We start from the raw sequence: 18,171 nt of genomic DNA, 5'->3' as shown, positions 1-18,171 counted from the left end.
GAAGTGCTTCGCCAGCAGCAGAGGAAGGTCCGTGCGTCCCTCAGGCCTGGCTCGGCAGGAGGCGGCCCCACGCGCCTCCTCCCAGGCTGCTTCTGAGGGATCCACGTCCGATACTAGAGAGACAGGCTTCGATACTCACCAGCCAGTAAAACGTACAAAGACCAAGACAAGGATGGAAATCTTGCACAAAAAGATGGAAGAGGACACGCCCGAGCCCAAAGAGCACCTCACGAGAAACAGCAGTTGGCTCTGGGTTCAATATTTCCACACTGGCGCGGGGCTTGCCCACGGCCTCGCCCGAGCCCCTTCCAGGCTCCTCCTGTTTTCCGGGATTCAACACACCAGCTGCTCTCCAGCTGAAGAGCCTGCTTGGCGGGCTCCTTAACCGGTCAGGAGAAAAACTTGACCAGGCCCCAAATCACCCCAATGGGCAGAGAGGAAAGACCTTGCTGAACTGAAGAGCGCACTTGTAGCTCAGGGCTGGACTGTGGGGTCCTGGGTGCTTTCTTGCCAACATTTCATCACCCAACTAGGTAACTTCTTCAGAGCTAGAAGGGAGGAGGAGGAGGAATGTGGAGTCCTTGCTGCTCTCCTCTTGCAGGCATTTCATACCGAACTAGACGACATCATCAGTGCTAGAAGGGAGGATGAAGAGGAGGACTGTGGGGTCCTTGGTGCTCTCTGAGCTTGGTGGCTTCCCTGCAGACATTTCGTGACCCAACTAGTAACATCATCTGTGCCTTTTTGAACTAAACTCATCAGGCAGACTTTATTGTAGTGCAATGTCTTCAATCAAGTGTAACAGAAAAGTGAGCAAAGAAAAAAATGTTTCTAGAAGCTTCCTCATCAGCCCAGAAATCATCTTTTTACAGATACACACTTGACAACAAGGTCCACTAAACATTGTATTTGTGGCCAGATCCACCTTCTGGGTAGTTAGTTGGAGAAAGATATTTCACCTCCTCTATCTGCCTGATGCACCTTTGGGATAAGTGATCTTTTTAAAAAGAATCAGTTCTGAAATCTCACCAGGCTTCCTCCTAAGTGAAAATAAAAATAGGAAAAACTGGCCAGCTAAACTCTGGCAGAGTTCTGTGGCCTGCGGGTGGCTGAATTTTTGTGACTGCTGCAAAGGCCATCAGAAACTGGAAGAGCCACATAGACAGGGCTGAATAAATATGGAGATGAATGGAAGGCAGGACGGAGAACCGCCATTCTGCCTCTGCCACCTGCAGCCTGTTTGGCCCTTCTGGGATCAGAAACCAGGCATGGCACGAACAGCCCGCAGATCACAAGGTCCCCTGCGAAGGCATCTTGCCCGTGATCTTGTTGGAGCACTCGAGCAGGGCGTTGTGGATGTCCTTGGCACAGGAGATCTGGGACTTGATCATGCTGAGGTACTGGGTGTAGGGCAGGCTCTCTGCCTGGACCGCGTCGGGCTTGGTGGCGGTGGGCACGAGGGTGGGCGAGTGCTTGGTGCTGTCGAAGCTCTGGGAAAGGCACTCGTAGGCCAGGCGCTGGGCAGGGGGAGAAAGGGGGCATGTGAGAACAGAGCAGATCGGATGCTACCCTGCGGAGGGGCTGGAGGGTGTGTGTGTGTGTGTGTGTGTGTGTGTGTGTGTGTGTGTGTCTGCCTGCAGACAGCAGCCCGTCCCTTCCGGAGGAAGACCAAGACGATGCTTCCTGAGAGTGAGGACAATTAACCAGTGGAACAGCTTGCCACCAGAAGTTGTGGGTGCTCCATCACTGGAAGTTTTTAAGAAGAGACTGGACAGTCACTTGTCTGAAATGGTACAGGTAATCTTCGACTTACAACCACAACTGAGCCCAAAACAGGTTGCTAAACAGTTTGTTAGGTGAATTTTGCCCAATTTTATGACCTTTCTCACCACAGTTGTTAACTGAATAATCTGGCTTCCCCATTGACTTGGCTTGTCAGAAGGTCGCAAAAGGGGGCACGTGACTCCAGGACACTGCAACCCCTCATAAATACAGGCCAGTTGCCAAGCATCTGAATTTTGATCATGTGACCATGGGGATTCTGCAATGGTTGTTAAGTGTGAAAAACGGCCATGTCTTTTTTCAGTGCTGTTGTAACTTTGAACAGTCACTAAATGAACTGTGGCAAGGCGAGGACTACCTGTGTAGCGTTTCCTACTTGAGCAGGGGGTGGGGCTTCACTAGAAGACCTCCAAGGTCCCCCCCCACCAATCCTGTTTTTGTGCAGAGAGGCAGCTCCTTCCCTGGGTGCCCATCCCCTGCTGCACCCACCAGAGACAAGGCGTACAAAAGAGAAAAGGGGCAAAAAACCCCCCAGCAAGGTTCCCTTCATCAGGTGGGAATGCGTGGCTGGTGAACGAGAAGGGAGGCCCACCTCCTGCTGGACTTACCAGACAGAGTTCGAGCTGATCGCACAAGGCGTAAAATTCCTCCAGGTTTTTGTCTACTCTTTGTACTGGAACTTCACTGATTTTCCTGAGGAAAAGGGCAAGAAAGAAAAGTTTCCTCTCTCGGCAGAACGAAAGGCGGGTGGGGGAGGGACAGGGAAGGGGGGAGGAACTCACTGCCCGCTGTCGATGCTGGTGTTCTGGAGGAAGTTCTGCGCAGCCACCTTCATCAGGTTCTGAAAGGGGGGAGGGAGGAGGAGAGCATCAAGTGGGCTTCCCAGCAGGGACCCCCAAAGAGCAGAATCTCTGCAGCTCACGGTGGAAGCGAGGGGGGCTTCGTCCTGAGCCTGGAGGAGTTCTTGCAGACCTTTCATGACCCAACTAGGTGACGCCCTCTGTCTTTGCCCCCCCCCCCCGTTCACATGCAATGGCTTGCCCTGCCGCTCTAGGGATAGCAGGGATCCTCACCAGGCCATCAAATGGAAAACGATCCCTTAATCAGGGAGTTACCCAGAAGCCCCCAGGGAGTAAGGAGTGGACTACAACTCCCAGAAGCCCCCAGGGAGTAAGGGGTGGACTACAACTCCCCAGAAGCCCCAAATGAATAGGGGTGGATTACAGCTCCCGGGCTCCCACGGGGAAGAAAGGACCCGCTGCGCCCCATGGGCCCCGGAGTCCGCTCACCTGCAGGCTCTCCTTCAGCTGCGGCAGGAGGAGGCGGAAGCGCTGCACCGGGTCGAAGTCCTGCGCCTGCGCGGCCACCTGCATGCCGGAGGCTGCCGGGCCCGCGGCCAGAGGAGGCACCCCCACCGCGGCCTGCTGGCCCCCCGGCCCGGAGGGCCCCGCCGGGCCCATCAGCGGCGGCTGAGGGGGCGCCTGGGGCGGCGGGACCTGCTGCTGAGACGGCGCCGCCATCTTCGGCTGCTCCCGCGAGACTACTCTTCCCGGCGGGCCCCGCGCGGGAGCGCTGCGCGATGACGTAACTTCCCGGCACGCACCGCGGGAGCGCTCCCCCGACGCGAGCCCAAGAGCGACGCTTCCCGGCAGGCCTTTCGCGGAGCGTGGCCCTCTGGGAATTGCGGTCCCGCCACGCTTACCGCGCAGGACCCCGGCGAGCTCTCGGACTACCCTTCCCGGCGCTCCCCGCGGCAGTAAAGGCCTGGCGGCTCCGCCCTCGGGAGCTCGGGAAAGCCGCTGCCATGGCGCCCACGATCCAGACCCAGGCGCAGCGGGAGGAGCCGGGCCACAGGTGGGGAGGGGGCGCCTCCGGGACGGGGTGGGCTCGGCCTGTCTCCCTCCTCCGCGGCCGTTAACTCTCCGCCCGTACGCTTCTTCTTCCCCGCAGGCCCAACTCGCACCGGACGCTGCCCGAGAGGTAAGGCGCCCGCCCTCCCGTCCCGCCGGGGGCTCCGGCCCCGCGAGAGGCGACGGCGGCGGCCTCCCGGTCACCCCTGCCCTTGTGCTTCGGCCCGCAGGTCCGGGGTGGTGTGCCGCGTCAAGTACTGCAACAGCCTCCCCGACATCCCCTTCGACCCCAAGTTCATCACCTACCCCTTCGACCAGAACAGGTGAGACACCCCCCCCCCCCGCGGGGCCCGGCTCTCTCTCGGGCAGGCAGGTTTGAGACTCGGCTTTGGAGAGTTGCTTGGGCCTTTTCCTGCATTAAGGTTTTTCTTGCTTCCTTCCCTTTCCAGGTTTGTACAGTACAAGGCCACCTCTCTCGAAAAGCAGCACAAACACGACCTGCTGACCGAACCTGACTTGGGAGTCACCATAGATCTAATAAACCCGGATACTTATCGCATTGACCCCAACGGTGAGACGGACTCTCTGTACACCCGTCACAGTGGAGGGTTGATAATGTGTCTGCAGGTGGATGCTGGTTAGGGAGATGTGCCTGTTTTGTGTGTGAGGAAAACCTGCATTATAGATTTCTGGTACCCACTAAACAAATAAAAAGATAATACAACTAGGAGGATAATGCTGTGCATTAAAATCTCTTATAGATAGTCCTTGCTTACTGACCACTCATTTATCACACGTTCAAAGTTCCAACAGCAGTAGATCAGTTCTTGGACATGCTCTGATCGGTACTACTTATGACTGGTCCTTGAAGTCCCAGCTGTCATGCCAACCCTGTAGTCACATGACTGCAGTCTGGGCACTTGGCAGCTGACTTGCACTTTATTTATTTATTTATTTATTTTATTTTATTGCATTTATATACCGCCCTTTCCCTGAGGACTCAGGGCGGTTTACAGGGAGTTAAAAATCAAACATACAAAAGTTAAAAGCCAAGTTAAAAAATATTAAATCAACCCTGTGCTATTAAAAACCCCAATTAAAATAATTTTCTCCTCAGCCTGGGCCCGAGAGCTCAAAGAGCCAGGTCTTCAGGCCCCGGCGGAATGATCGGAGGTCGGGGGCAGTCCTCAGCTCCACCGGCAGCTGGTTCCAGAGGGCAGGCGCTCCCACTGAGAAGGCCCTATCCCTGGGTGTCACCCGCCGGCAATCTCTTACCGGCGGAACCCTGAGCAGACCCTCCCTGTGGGAGCGCACTGGGCGAAGGGCGTTTGAAGCCAGCAGCAGGTGTTCCCTCAAATACCCCGGACCCAGGCCATGTAGGGCTTTATAGGTAATAACCAGCACCTTGAATTTCACCCGGAGGGCAACCGGAAGCCAATGCAGCTCGCGGAGTAGAGGTGTTACATGGGAGTATCGGGAAACCCCCATTACAACTCGCGCGGCCGCATTCTGCACCAGTTGAAGCTTCCGAGTGGTCTTCAAGGGCAGCCCCATGTAGAGAGCGTTACAGTAGTCCAAACGGGAGGTCACAAGCGCATGAGTAACTGTGCGTAGGGCGTGGGCAGTAGCTGCTGCCCACGCCCCACGCCCTACTTAAAATGGTGGCAGCAGCTACTTACCTGCCTACCTGTTTGTGAACCACCTGGGATTTGCAACTTCCCACCGGCTTCTCCACTGAGTTTGTGGTGCTTTACATTGCTTAGTGAGGGAAGTTCTGGTCCCAATCACTGTCGTTAGGTGAAGACTACCTGAAGTAAATGCAAATGAAATAAAATGTGTACATCTCCAGTTACCTAACATAGCAGAATTCCAGGAGTTTAGCTAGAGAATGCAGAGACCGTACTGCATCTCTACCTCTCCGAGCACGTTCGGTGGAGGTGATCAACCTGTGACCATGTTTGATTTCTTTTAGTTCTTCTAGATACTGCAGATGAGAAACTGCTGGAGGAGGAGATCCAGGCACCCACCAGTTCCAAGAGGTAGTGTAATCCCTCGGACACCACAGCCCAATTAGGCCAGCATCAGATTGTTCAGAGTTTCTTGCAGTTGTCCTTCATGGCGTGGCTTGTTATTTCCTCCTTTGTGAGAGAGTCCCTAAGCTGCCTGGACCTGAACATCTGCCTCTAAGTCTACATGACTCTCCTCAGCCTCTCCATGCTGGCAGCTGCTCCATTCCCTCTCTCTCGTGCATACCTACTTATTAAATTGATACACCACCCATCTCGCTATCCAAAGCAACTCTGGCTATAGATGCATATAAGGGCACAAATGTCTTTTTTGTCATACTAGTCAGCGTGGGGAGGATTTAGCATTCCTGCATCACGAGACCCTCCTTAAAGCCCCTGCTGGCTGGGGACAGATGGAGCTTAACCAGATGGCCTTGGGGAAGGCAGCTCTGGAGAAGAACCGCTCCAGCCAGACTGGGGTTTTTTCCCCCTCCAGATCACAGCAGCACGCCAAAGTTGTGCCATGGATGCGGAAGACCGAATACATCTCCACCGAGTTCAACCGTTACGGAGTCTCCAATGAGAAGCCGGAGGTTAAGTGAGTAGCAACCTCACTTGAGGTGTTTAGCAATCATTCGGCAATTATTTTCCTGTCCAGCTTTACCCTAGCAAAGAGGTTTGGCTCAGCTCGAAAGTAACAGTCTCCCTTTCTATGTGTTAAATCTGCTTGGTATTGGGGTCACTTTCTTCTCTCTTTTTGTACACAATTTTTTTTTGTCATCAGTGCCGAATGTATGTAAGTGTAAGTGTAAGTCCAACACAAGGGAGCCAGGCTCTTTGTCCCCTGGCTGAGACGCCCTTCCCGAGCTCTCCCCCACCTCGTTCGCTTTAGGATTGGTGTGTCTGTCAAACAGCAGTTCACCGAGGAGGAGATTTACAAGGACCGAGACAGCCAGATCGCAGCCATTGAGAAGACCTTTGAGGATGCTCAGAAGTCAGTGAGTGCCCTTCCTCTTCTTCTCCCCCCCCCCCACAAAAAGAAGAAAATCTCCTTTCCTCTCATTGTTGTGCCTTTTTAGAGAGGCAACCCGTGCAGAAAGAGAGAAGGGACCTCGGAGGTCTTCTAGTCCTGTAGAACCGGAGTGTCCAACCTTGGCAACTTTATGACCTGTGGACTTCAACTCTGTTGGCTGGGGAATTCTGGGAGTTGAAGTCCACAAGTCTTAAAGTTGCCAAGGTTAGACATCCCAGCTGTAGAAGCTTGCTGGAGCCATTTTTATCATCTTTGTATTGGTGGTTTAAATGCACTCTGATTTTTTTTGGGGGGGGGGCAAAGAGTGCTTTGCAGAGCCTACATTGAGCTACAGCTTTCAGGCCTAGCGAGTGTGGTTATGTTCCCTCTTTCTTGGGTGTCTCCTAATGGGAAACTCTGCTTCTCCCTCCCCCCCCCAGATTTCTCAGCACTACAGCAAGCCTCGCGTTACTCCAATGGAAGTCATGCCGGTCTTTCCTGACTTTAAGGTAAGGGAAAGCAAGGTGGCCCCAGGAAGAGCCGGCAGGACTTGCTGGGCTCTGAGCTGCTTTTCTCATTCTCTCTCTCTCCTCCCTGCCAGATGTGGATCAACCCCTGTGCTCAGGTCATTTTTGACTCCGATCCAGCGCCCAAGGACACCAGCGGGGCAGCAGCTCTGGAGATGATGTCACAAGCTATGATTAGGTGAGAGCACGGTTCATATGTAAAGTAGGGAGGGGGAGGCCAGCCTCAGTTTCCTGGCTGAGGGTGTTTGCTTGTTTTTTCTATCCCGCATTTATTATTTTTACAAATAAGTCAAGGCAGTGAACATATCCAACACATCCTCCTCCCTCTAGTTTTCCCACAACAACCCTATGAGTTGGGTTAAGCTGAGAGAGTGCAACTGGCCCAAAGCCACCCAGCCGTCTTTCATGCCTTAGCTGGGACTAGAACTCACCATCTCCCACTTTCTAGCCCGGTGCCTTAACCACTAGACCAAACTGGCTCTCCTTGTGTCTTGACCTTTGACACTTCTTCAAATATGGGCTTTTTTGGACCATCATGGATCCCTGCCCAGCTCTTTTAAGACCTCAAGCAGAAAGAACTATTTCTCTCTTATAATCTTCACCCTTCTCCTTTTCTATGGAGGTGCCAGTGAAAATTTTGCTTGGCCCCGGGGCTGTTCTGTCCAAAGCAGCAGGGGGCTGATGTGCCTCTTTCCCTCCACCTCCAGGGGCATGATGGATGAAGAGGGCAACCAGTTTGTGGCCTACTTCCTTCCCGTGGACGACACGATGCGGAAACGCAAACGGGATCAAGAGGAGGAGATGGATTACACACCCGAGGACGTGTACGTGAGCGCAGAAGCCAAGCATGGTCGTCTAGAGGAAGTAGGAATGCAAACAAGGCTAAACTCAACCTGGAAGGAAGCTCAAAGGGGCATCACGGTTGGAATAAGGGTTCTAGTTTTGCTTCCCATAGGTGAAAACGTGGGTCAGCCAGCCGCAGGCAGCTTAGCTTACATTTTCCAACCGGCTTAGTCTGAATTTGGCCTTTCAGAGTCATGGATTAAAATGACATCTTTTTTCTTGAGCCCTTCACTTCACAGACGGGGGATAGAAATGTTAAGTTGCACGGACTGCTTAATTTTGCTCTTGAATTTTGTACGTGCCTCTTCTTACCTTCGTTTGCTGTGGCAAAATAGCTCTAGCCCACCGATGGGATTTGGGTAAGCAAGAAAATCAATCCAATTTTAGAAAAAGTCTGGGAAGGAGTTGGTTTTTCCCAGTTGGCTTTGCCCACAAGCAGAGGTGAAACTCCTCCTCCTTTCATATCTCCCCCCCGTTAGATACGAGTATAAAATTGCCAGGGAGTACAACTGGAATGTGAAGAACAAAGCCAGCAAGGGTTACGAAGAGAACTATTTCTTCATCTTCCGTGAAGGCGATGGCGTCTATTACAACGAACTGGAGACCAGGTGAGGGGGGGAGGGCGTTTGGGGCAAGGCAGGGGCACCGAGGGGGGGGCTGCGGGGGACTTGGCAGACGAGGCGGTGTGGTGAGACCTCCCTGGGCCAATTGTTTGATGAGCCAGTTTCCAGTGCTCAACATCTACAGGGGATCCTTGACTTACGACCACAATGGAGCCCAAAATTTCTATTGCCGAGGGAGACAGTTATTAAGTGAATTTGTCCGATTTTACGACGTTTCTAGCCACAGTTGTTAAGTGAATCACTTCAGCTGTTGTTAAGTGAGTCCTGCTTCCCCGTCGACTTTGCTTTGATCCCACAAAAGGGGGTCACGTGACCCCCGGACACTGCGACTGTCATAAATATGAGCGGGTTGCCAGGCGTGTGAATTCTGACCACGTGACCCCAGGGGCGCTGCCACGGTTGTAAGGGTGGAAGTCAGCCTTAAGTCACTTTGTTCAGTGCTGTCATAATTTCAGACGGTCACTGAATGGACTGCTTCAAGCGGAGGACTGCCCATACTGTGCTCAAAAAGTGCCACCTTTCTTCTTCGCGGCTTTTCCCCACTAAGGGAAGATTGGGGATGCTCTAAAGCAGGGGTGCTCAACCTTGGCAACTTTAAGACTTGTGGACTTTCTCAGCCAGCAAAGCTGTGGGTCCTCAGCTAAAAGGGGCAGGGGGGAACTGAGATGCTGGCAAGGGCCAGGGGTCCAGGCCCCTTTCTGACCTGTTTCTCCCCGGCAGAGTGCGGCTCAGCAAGCGGCGAGCCAAGGCCGGGGTGCAGTCCGGCACCAATGCGGTGCTGGTGGTGAAGCACAGGGACATGAACGAGAAGGAGCTGGAGGCCCAGGTAGGGCTGGGCATCCTGGCAGGCAGAGGGAACCCACGGCTGGGCTCCTCCCCATGGCAGAGGGAGGGAGGGGGTCTCGTGGTGGGGGTCTCACTCGGGCACCTTCACATCCCTCCTCGCAGGAAGCCCGCAAAGCGCAACTGGAGAACCACGAACCCGAAGAGGAGGAGGAGGAGGAGATGGACTTAGGCAAAGAAGCGCAAGGCTCAGGTAAGGGGTCTTTCTCCCAGAGCCCAGCCTGCCCCATAGAGCAGGCCTGGGCCCCCTTTGGCTGGCGTCAGCTCAGTCGCAAGTTAGAAATCAGATGTAAATAAGTGCACACCAGGCGCAACTACAATTTTCTTTTGAAGGCAACTGCTATTTCTGTTGAATTTACATATGTGCATGTGTACACGCCTTCACAGCCCTAACCTGGTTTAATGATTGGCAGTGGGATTTTCCTGTGTGTTTTACTGGGGTCCGCCAAAGCTGACACCTTTGCCTTCCTTAGCGAAGAATTCTAAGAATCTGTACCCGACATCAGCTTTTGGGCCCGGCTCCAGGGAGACCAAGCCTTAACGTAACTAACCACCCCAGTTTCTCAGGTGCCCCCTGGAGGAAATTAACTGCCCACCCCCCCTCCCCACCAGAGAGGGAGGCTTCTTCCGTGTTTAACCCACCGTCCCCCCTTCCCCTCTGCTGTCTCCCCCACTCCAGACGAGGAGCCGGAGAAAGGCAGTGAAAGCGAGAAGGAGGCCAGTGAAGCCGAGGAGGAGGAGGAGGAAGAGGAGGAGGAAGGCCGCTCGCCCAGTGAGGGCGAGGGCGCCGCGGCCGAGGAGAGCGAGGAGGACGAGCGGGCAGCACGAGACAAAGAGGAGATTTTCGGCAGTGACGATGACGAGGAAGACTCTGAGCTGGAGGGCGGCCGGCCAGAGGCAGACGAGGAGAGTGGCAGCGAGGAAGAAGAAGAGGAGGATGGAGACCGGGGGAGCAGCCGGCAGCAGCAGCACCGGGGCAACCGCAGCCCCTTTTTCAGTGGCAGCGACCGCTCTAACCATGAGGACGAGGAGGAAGGCGAGGCCAGCGCCAGCGACGCTCCTTCGGAGTCGAGCAGTGACAGCAGTGACAGTGACTGAGCAGCCATGGAGGCCCTTCGGGAGGGATGTGTGTGTGTGACTGGAACTGCTGGGAGAGGCCCCTTCAGGGGTCCAGAGGGACCTTTGCCAGCTCTGCCACCGGTGGGCTGTGTGGGCTGGGCTGTGTGGGCTTCAGCCCTGGCTATTCCCTGCTGTATATAAGCACAGGCATCCCCTTTCTGTTGCAATAAATATGTTTTTTCCCCCTTTCTTGATCTTCTGTTTCGATCCCTTTTCCCTCTCTCAATCCACTGGCTTTTCAGTCAGGGAGCTGTTCCGACAGCAGCGTCCCCGTTTGCTTTGTGTAAATTGGGAGCGCCCAAGGTCGGATGCATTTTTATGTCACAAAGAGGCCTGGCAGACAGATGGCAGCCATAGAAAGGCCAGGAAGAGGGTGAAGGTTCGTTCTCCGAGCCTGAGGGCCGTTTCCTGAACGTTGCGTTACCTGGCAAGGTAGCCTCTTCAGTGGCATTTAGGGATAAATGCCAGGAAGCGGTGCCACTTGTGCCAGGGGAGGGATTTGGGATTTCAGGGCAGGGTTTGGGCACGAAGGTGAGAGAGGGCGGGTTTCTCTATGCAGCTGTGGCCCTCCAATCTACACGGATGCTCTAGACGAGGTCCCTGGAGGAGATTGTGAGGCGCAGAAAGTGCCTCGCCCAGAAAGACCCGTGTCCGCAGCCCCGAGGGCAGCCTCTCGCCTGGGGCCTGCAGCCCCTGTGCCAAGGGGTCTTGGTTGGGGGGGGGTCCCTTGCTCAGCAACGGGGCAATTTGGGGTTTGGGAGGCATCCGGAGCCCCTGGGCTGCTGCTAGGAGACCAGAAGTCCTCCGGGAGGGGAAGGGACGTACGTGGGGATCGTGGGGGGCGAAGCAAACTGGTGGTTGGGGGCGGGATTTTGAGTGGGTGGGAGAAGCGAGGTGGCTGTGCTGGCGTCCAAGGAGGGGGTGGGCTGCGGCTGTGCCCAGCAGAGGCTCCGTGCGCCCACCGAAGGGCTTGGCCCATGGGGGAGGGGTTCCTGGGGTCCCTGCCGGCTCTCGGGCACCACACGGCTGCTGCCTCCCCGTTGGTGGTGCTCCTTGCTCAGCATTATGGGTCTCTGAAGCAGGGCTCTTTCAAGTCTTGCCCAGAATGATGGGTCTCCCAAGGGAGATGGGCTCCCTCCTTCCACCTTGCTGAGCTTTACGGGCTTCCCAAAAGAAACGGGTCCCTCGGCTCTTCCACCCGGCTCCTCCTCCGCGTCTCTCCCTCCCTCCCTCCCTCCCTCCTTCCGGCTCCGGCGCTGCGCTGCGCGGGGCGAGGCGAGGCGAGGCGAGGCGGCTCTGCGGCCGGACGGGCGGCGCTTCCTCTCCGCGCCGCCACCCAGGAAGCGCCCGCCTCGGCCGCAGCCCTCCGGATGGCGCGGGCGGCGGGGCGCATGGACGGCGGGTGCGGCGGGACGGGACGGGCTCTCGGGAGGGCCGCCTGTGGCCGGCGGGGCTCCTCCGGGGAGGGCGGGGCGGGCCCGGAGCCCCCCGGCCAGCCCCGAGGAAGCTCCCCGGCGGGGGCTCGGCAGGGGCGGGGAGGGGCGGCCTTCCCCTTCCAGCCTGCCGAGCAGGGCTCGGCGAGGCCGCTGGGAGCCGGCGAGGGGATCGGGCCGCCACCGGGGCGGGCGGGCGAGCGGGGGCGCTTGGCACCGAGAGCCCGGCTCGGTGCCCCTCCCGCCAGCCCCCGTGGCAGAGCCGCCCCTCTCGGGCTTGGCGGAGCGACCCGGGCGGCCTCTGAGCCTCCCCGCTCCGGCGGGCTGGGGGGGAGCGAGGCGGGCGGGAGCCCGAGCCGGCTTAACGTGGCACAAGGAGCCCCTTGTGGTTGCGGAGGTTGTGGGGGGAGGAGGAGGGCGGTGCGAAGCTCGGGTGCCAAAGCCTCCCAGAGGCCCCGGCGCACCTTTTCTGGCAAACGAGTCCGGCCAGCTCTTCCTAAAATGGGCCCGTCGGGAAAGGTGCGACTTGCCTCCTTGGGAGGTTTTGGCACCGGAAACTTCCACAACCCTCCTTAGGATTTTGGGGTGGTGGATGGTGGGGGGCTTTGCCGGCCCGGGATTTCTGGGAGTTGAAGCCCACCCAGCTTCAAGTTGCTGAGGTTCAGAAACGGGCTTACACCAATGGTACCCATTTATGGGTAGTTTTCGACCGAGGATCGCAATTGAGCCCAACTCTTATGCCGCTAAGTGAGGCAGTTGTTAAGTGAGTTTGGCCCCATTTTACCACTTTTCTTACCACAGCTGTCCGGCTTCCCCCTTGACTGCTTGTCAGAAGGCCACAGAAGGGTATCACGTGACCCCAGGACACAGCGACTGTCATGAGTCAGTTGTCAAGTTTCCAAATTTTGATCACATGACCGTGGGGATGCTGCAAGAGTCATGAGTGTGAAAAACGGAAATAAGTCACTTTTTTCAGTGCTGTCATAATTTTGAACGGTCACTAAATGAACTGTCGTAAGTCAAGGACTACCTGTAATTCCGTCTTGGTGGATTTGTGATTTGCTCTTGTTGGGCTTTGGGGCAGACAGGCAGCTACTGACGCTCTGCTCTTTTCTTCCCCAGGTCAGCATCGTCACGGCCCTGTCGGTCTGCCCCGTCCCCTGAAGAGCAGCAGCCATCGCATCAAGTGCCCGGGGGGAGCACCAGCCCTCCAGCGTGCCCCCTGCCCGGGGGGCCATGTCACAAGACAGCGGGGGCTCGGCCTAAAGTGAAGCCGGATGGCGGCACAAGCAGCTGTAGGGCTGGGCGTGGGAAGGCCAGACCCAGCCACGCCTCGGAGAGACTTTCCAAAGTGGAACCAGCCACGGAGGGCCCACGGCGGGCAGACCCCAAGCCCGCCAAGGGGCTGGGCCATTCCTTGCGGCAGAAGCTGCAAGCCGCCGTGGGACAGTGCTTCCCCATCAAGAGCTTGCCGCGCTCACCGGACCTCTCTTCCCAGCGCAAAATTCACCTCCGGGAACTGATGCTGGACACCTGCCCCTTCCCCCCTGGCTCGGAGCTGGCCCGCACGTGGAAGCTGATCAAGCAGCACACGGTGCCCGTCTCCGAGCACGAGGGTCTGGTCGCCCTGCCCCCCGAGGACGAAGATGACCGCCTGAGGGAACGCCGCCGCATCAGCATCGAGCAGGGCGTGGATCCGCCACCGGATGCCTTGATCCACACCTTTGAGGTGACGGCGCAGATCAACCCTCTCTACAAACTGGGGCCAAAGCTCGCCCACGGCATGACTGAGCTGGCTGGACCTGGCTGGACCGTGCTGACCGCCACCGATGAGCAGGATGAAGAGGAAGAGGAGGAGGAGGAGGAGGAAGAACTGGAGTCGGCTTTGGCTGGGCTGCCGGAGGTTCGAGATGGCCTGCGGGTGCACACCCAGATCGACTACATCCACTGCCTGGTGCCCGACCTGCTGCAGCTGACACAACTCTCCTGTTACTGGGGTGTGATGGACCGCTACGAAGCTGAGTCCCTGCTGGAGGGCAAGCCGGAGGGCACCTTCCTCCTGCGGGACTCGGCCCAAGAAGACTACCTCTTCTCCGTGAGTTTCCGGCGCTACGGCCGCTCTCTCCACGCCCGCATTGAGCAGTGGAACCACAACTTCAGCTTCGACGTCCACGACCCCAGCGTCTTTCACGCACCCACCGTGAGCGGCCTCCTGGAGCACTACAAGGACCCCAGCGTCTGCATGTTCTTCGAGCCACTGCTCTCCGTCCCCGTCCACCGCACCTTCCCCTTCGGCCTGCAGCACCTCTGCCGGGCCGTGGTGACCTGCTGCACCTCCTACGACGGCATTGGGCACCTTCCGCTGCCCCGGGCGCTGAAGGAGTACCTGAAAGAGTACCACTACAAGCAGAGGGTCAGGGTGCGGCGCCTGGACACCTGATCCGTTCTTTGAGGACCGCCAACCACCAATCAGCCTGCCAACTCTACCTGCTTTTCCTTTATGACAATTATTATTCTTACCCCATCTTCTCTTAGGTGGCATTCTCCAGAAGGGATGGGCGCCATTTGCTGGTACGCCTAGCCAGCATGCTGGCTCTGAGCATGGCAGCCTGGCACACCTGGGCAGCATTTGGGCAGAGAGAGCGGGCCCATCTCCCTCCAGGCCTTCCCAGGGTTGTGAGCACAAGGGTGTTTGCAGAGGCCTTTTTCAGTTTGGGTGCAAAATCCAGTGTAGTAGAGACTTCGGGCTGTGGAGGAGGCCCAAAAGCTTTGCAAGCCAGAGCGAAAAATGAGGACTTCCAGTTAACCGGAATTCAGAAGTCAAAGTAGCATCAAAGGCTGGAGGGAGCCCCTCCCCCGCTAGACGGGAGGTTCGCCCCAACTGGTGGGCTCTTGCTGAGGGGCTCGGCGGCTGCCTCCACTTCCTGAGAAAAAGCACAACATTTGGGGGTCCAGGGCTGTTCCAAGCCAGGCGTTTGAGCACAAGCGTCAGGTGGGAAGAGGAGCTGGTGCCCCTTGTTGGGTTCCGCCTCCGGCACAATCCCACATTTCTTTGTGCTTCTTCCACTCCTCCAGGTTGTACAGGTAGTCCTCGACTTACCAGTTCACTTAGTGACCGTTTGAAGCACTGAAAAAAGTGACTTATGACCGTTTTTCACACTTATAATTGTTGCAGCACTCCCGTGGCCACAGGATCAAAATTCAGACGCTTGGCAACTGGCTTGTATTTGTGACTGTTGCAGTGTCCCTGGGTCACATGATACCTTTTTGTGACCTTCTGACAATCCAAGGGGGAAGCCGGATTCACTTAACAACTGTGCCACTAACTTAACGACTGCAGTGCTTCACTTAACAGCTGTGGCAAGTCGTAAAATGGGGCAAAATTCACTTGTCTCGCTTAGCAACAGAAATTTTAGATGCAATTGTGGTCATAAGTTGAGGACTACTGGTGATTGCTGCTCTGGGTAGACCTCGAAAGCACCCCAAATCCTGCTGGCTGCAGGGCAGCAGAGGGAGCCACAAGTGTCACACAACACGGCCACCGCAGATCCAGAAACCTCACCTGCATTATCCTTTGGGAGGGATCCTGGGTGTGTGGTTGTGAACGTCTCCTGCTGCCGGACTTCCTTCACAACCTGTCGCTCTGCACCGTTGTATATCATTAAAACCTTCTTGGTTCACTGCGCGTCGTGCTGGAGTTTCCTCTTATGTTGGGAAGGGGGCTGAACAAGTACCCAGCGGCCCCTGAAAAGCTTGTTTCTCGTGCCCAGCCTTCCCAGCCATGGTGGTTTCACAAAAAGGAGTGGGGGGAAGGCCCCCAATCCTTCCGCTGCTGTGAAAAACTAGGGCTGATGGGAACAAGGTGTCCAAGCAGCCTGCAACTCTGCTCCCAGTACAGGGGGGCTCGAGAGCCTGACGTTGCTTTTTGAAAGGGGAACCCCCCCCAACGGAGACCTGGTCAGGAGGGGCTGTATGGCTGAGCGGGGAGAGGGGGTCCAAAAGACTGGGAGGGGGCAGGTGTTGTGTTGCCAAGGGACCGATGCCCCCGGGCAGCTGCTATGAAGGTGCCATAGAAGGAAGTCCTGGTAGATCGTTGCCCGTGTTAAGAACAAACCAAGGTTGGCTTCCTACAGCTGCTGAGCCAGCCCGTTAGATAAAAAATGTCCGCCTAACAGTGCTTCCCAAACCTGGGATAAATTTTCCCCAAATTGGGCTGACTCACGTACACCAATTCACTACCCATCACAACGGGAGCCTTTAAATTGAAGTGACGATTGCCACGTGTGCTAAAATGTATTCAAAAATCTCCCCAAGTATTCCTATAGAGAAGACGACTGATGAACTCGCCAATGGCAATTGGCTAAAATGACAGAAAGCTCGTTTGGCGACACTGCTTTTGTAATACAGGACATCCTCAAGTTATGACCGTTCGTTCAGCGACTGTTCCAGAGGAAACCCACCAGCCCCCACCCCGTGAGCGTGGGCATTGACCCTGGGGCACCTCCAAGGCAAGCACAGGAGTGGAACTTCAAAAGGCAAATCTCTATAGACGGCAGGTGTCCAAGCTTAGCAGCTTCAAGACTTAGGGACTCTAAGGGACTCTAGCTCCCAGAATTCCACCACCAAGCATGTCCACCGATAAGTATTCTGGGAGTTGAAGTCCATACGCCTGACAATGGCCAAGTTTGGGAAACGCTGTGCTCGAAGGTGCCATTAAGGTGGTGCAGGATTGAAGGCTAATTCTGCCCACTGCCAGCAGTTCAATTCTGGCCTGCTCAAGGTCGACTCGGCCTTCCATCCTTCCAAAGTTGGTAAAATGAGGACCCAGATTGTTTGGGGGTGATAGGCTGACTCTAAACTGCTTAGAGAGGGCTCTAAAGCCTTGTGAAGCGGTATATAAGTCTAAGCACTAAGTGCTGTAGGGAGAACCTGGGGGGCGGAGTTAAAAGAGGTATTGGCCTGGCATCCCTACATAGCCATAAGTGAACTAAGTCCACCCCCTCTTCAATTTTTTTGATCCATATCTAACTCCAGGAGATGCCAGCTACTGACAGAAGATTCCTGCACACAGGCCCTTAGCAATAAACCAGCTTAACTGGACCTTCACCTGTGGGTCTTTCACACCTGACATTCCCCAATCCAGGCTGTCGGTGCGAAGAAGCTGCTCTTCAACAGGAAGACCACCCAGATATTCCCCAATCCGAAATGACTCGGTGGTGAGGCCTACCATCTTTAAATACCTCCCAGCCCAGGTTAGGTGCTCACTGCAGAGGATGAGACCCCGATGACTGGATTAATCTCAGTGAGCCCACCATCCTGGGGAGCCCAGTGGTAGAGCAAGGCAATCTTTTAACAGCCCCCTCCCCCCCCCCAGGGGACGCGGTGGCTCAGTGGGTTAGGACGCTGAACTTGTCGATCGGAAGGTCGGCAGTTTGGCGGGTCGAATCCTGAGTGCCGCGTAGCAGAGTGAGCGCCTGTTACTCGTCCCAGCTTCTGCCCACCTAGCAGTTCGAAAGCATGTAAAAATGCAAGTAGAAAAATAGGGACCACTCCGGTGGGAAGGTAACAGCATTCCGTGCGCCTTTGGCGTCTAGTCATGCCGGCCACATGACCACGGAGACGTCCTCGGACAAGCGCTGGCTCTTCGGCTATGAAACGGAGATGAGCACCGGCCCCTAGAGTCGGAAACGACTAGCACGCATGTGCGGGGGAACCTTTACCTTTACCTTTACCTTTACCCCCCCCCCCCGCTGAATTTCTCCAACCGCCTCTTCCATTAAGGCTACCGAGCGGAGATACCGAGCTGGGCCAAGTCCCCCTCCCCAACCCCAATAAACCAAGCACTTAAAAAAAATAATACAAAATAAGCACAGCTTTATCATAGAGGTTAATAAAAAAGGACTAATGCTTAAATTCTGTATATGCCCTTTACAAAGCAAAAAACCAGAAAGAGGGGGAAAGCAGCAAAGGAGTCCAACAAAGCAATCTAAAGTCAGAATTTGATCTTTTTTTTTTTGTAAAACATTTTGTGTGTGTTTTTTTTAAATAACGTATTCATGGTTACCAGCCATAGTCATAACAAAAGTTATTCATAATAAAATGTATCTAAAATAACATTTCTATTTCAAACAGG

General features: G+C 55.7%; 3 protein-coding genes across 4 annotated transcripts; 2 read left to right on the top strand and 1 right to left on the bottom strand.

Moving 5' to 3' along the window:
* Positions 1-892: 892 nt before the first annotated feature.
* On the bottom strand, positions 893-3,430 carry MED29 (mediator complex subunit 29). The gene is made up of 4 exons (XM_081334829.1): positions 3,072-3,430; positions 2,565-2,623; positions 2,391-2,475; positions 893-1,517 (listed from the first exon to the last, which is right to left on the bottom strand). Exons 1-4 carry the CDS (start codon positions 3,300-3,302, stop codon positions 1,290-1,292), a joined length of 603 nt encoding a protein of 200 aa, XP_081190955.1. The 5' UTR covers positions 3,303-3,430; the 3' UTR covers positions 893-1,289.
* Positions 3,431-3,539: 109 nt separating this feature from the next.
* On the top strand, positions 3,540-10,799 carry PAF1 (PAF1 homolog, Paf1/RNA polymerase II complex component). The gene is made up of 14 exons (XM_081334828.1): positions 3,540-3,636; positions 3,733-3,762; positions 3,863-3,955; positions 4,082-4,203; positions 5,605-5,671; positions 6,135-6,236; positions 6,531-6,636; positions 7,091-7,159; positions 7,252-7,355; positions 7,885-8,001; positions 8,500-8,628; positions 9,364-9,469; positions 9,592-9,679; positions 10,166-10,799. Exons 1-14 carry the CDS (start codon positions 3,587-3,589, stop codon positions 10,582-10,584), a joined length of 1,602 nt encoding a protein of 533 aa, XP_081190954.1. The 5' UTR covers positions 3,540-3,586; the 3' UTR covers positions 10,585-10,799.
* Positions 10,800-11,868: 1,069 nt separating this feature from the next.
* LOC308671945 (suppressor of cytokine signaling 5-like) lies at positions 11,869-15,718 on the top strand. 2 transcript variants are annotated; one of them, XM_081334450.1, is made up of 2 exons: positions 11,869-12,007; positions 13,161-15,718. In XM_081334450.1, exons 1-2 carry the CDS (start codon positions 11,976-11,978, stop codon positions 14,476-14,478), a joined length of 1,350 nt encoding a protein of 449 aa, XP_081190576.1. In that variant the 5' UTR covers positions 11,869-11,975; the 3' UTR covers positions 14,479-15,718. The 2 variants fall into 2 exon arrangements, 1 of the variants encoding a protein (XP_081190576.1); XR_014027305.1 differs by lacking the exon at positions 11,869-12,007 and adding an exon at positions 12,447-13,052 and having other exon boundaries at positions 13,161-13,301.
* The last annotated feature ends 2,453 nt before the right edge of the window (positions 15,719-18,171 follow it).

This window comes from Vipera berus (genome assembly GCF_964194415.1).
Source record: "Vipera berus genome assembly, chromosome: 9".
Taxonomy (NCBI): Eukaryota; Metazoa; Chordata; class Lepidosauria; order Squamata; family Viperidae; genus Vipera; species Vipera berus.
Note: the sequence above shows the minus strand (reverse complement) of the source record. Positions and strands in the feature narration are given on the sequence as shown.

What these genes read in the sequence shown, in the direction of transcription:
- MED29 (XM_081334829.1), bottom strand. Translation starts at nt 3,302, where the DNA reads ATGGCGGCGCCGTCTCAGCAGCAGGTCCCGCCGCCCCAGGCGCCCCCT. An exon ending in AGCTGAAGGAGAGCCTGCAG is followed by an intron (nt 2,624 to 3,071) that starts GTGAGCGGACTC and finishes CCCCCCTTTCAG; the next exon opens with AACCTGATGAAGGTGGCTGC. An exon ending in ATCAGCTCGAACTCTGTCTG is followed by an intron (nt 1,518 to 2,390) that starts GTAAGTCCAGCA and finishes CCCCCTGCCCAG; the next exon opens with CGCCTGGCCTACGAGTGCCT.
- PAF1 (XM_081334828.1), top strand. Translation starts at nt 3,587, where the DNA reads ATGGCGCCCACGATCCAGACCCAGGCGCAGCGGGAGGAGCCGGGCCAC. An exon ending in CGGTCTTTCCTGACTTTAAG is followed by an intron (nt 7,160 to 7,251) that starts GTAAGGGAAAGC and finishes CCTCCCTGCCAG; the next exon opens with ATGTGGATCAACCCCTGTGC. An exon ending in TACAACGAACTGGAGACCAG is followed by an intron (nt 8,629 to 9,363) that starts GTGAGGGGGGGA and finishes TCTCCCCGGCAG; the next exon opens with AGTGCGGCTCAGCAAGCGGC.
- LOC308671945 (XM_081334450.1), top strand. Translation starts at nt 11,976, where the DNA reads ATGGCGCGGGCGGCGGGGCGCATGGACGGCGG. An exon ending in GCGGGGCGCATGGACGGCGG is followed by an intron (nt 12,008 to 13,160) that starts GTGCGGCGGGAC and finishes TTTCTTCCCCAG; the next exon opens with GTCAGCATCGTCACGGCCCT.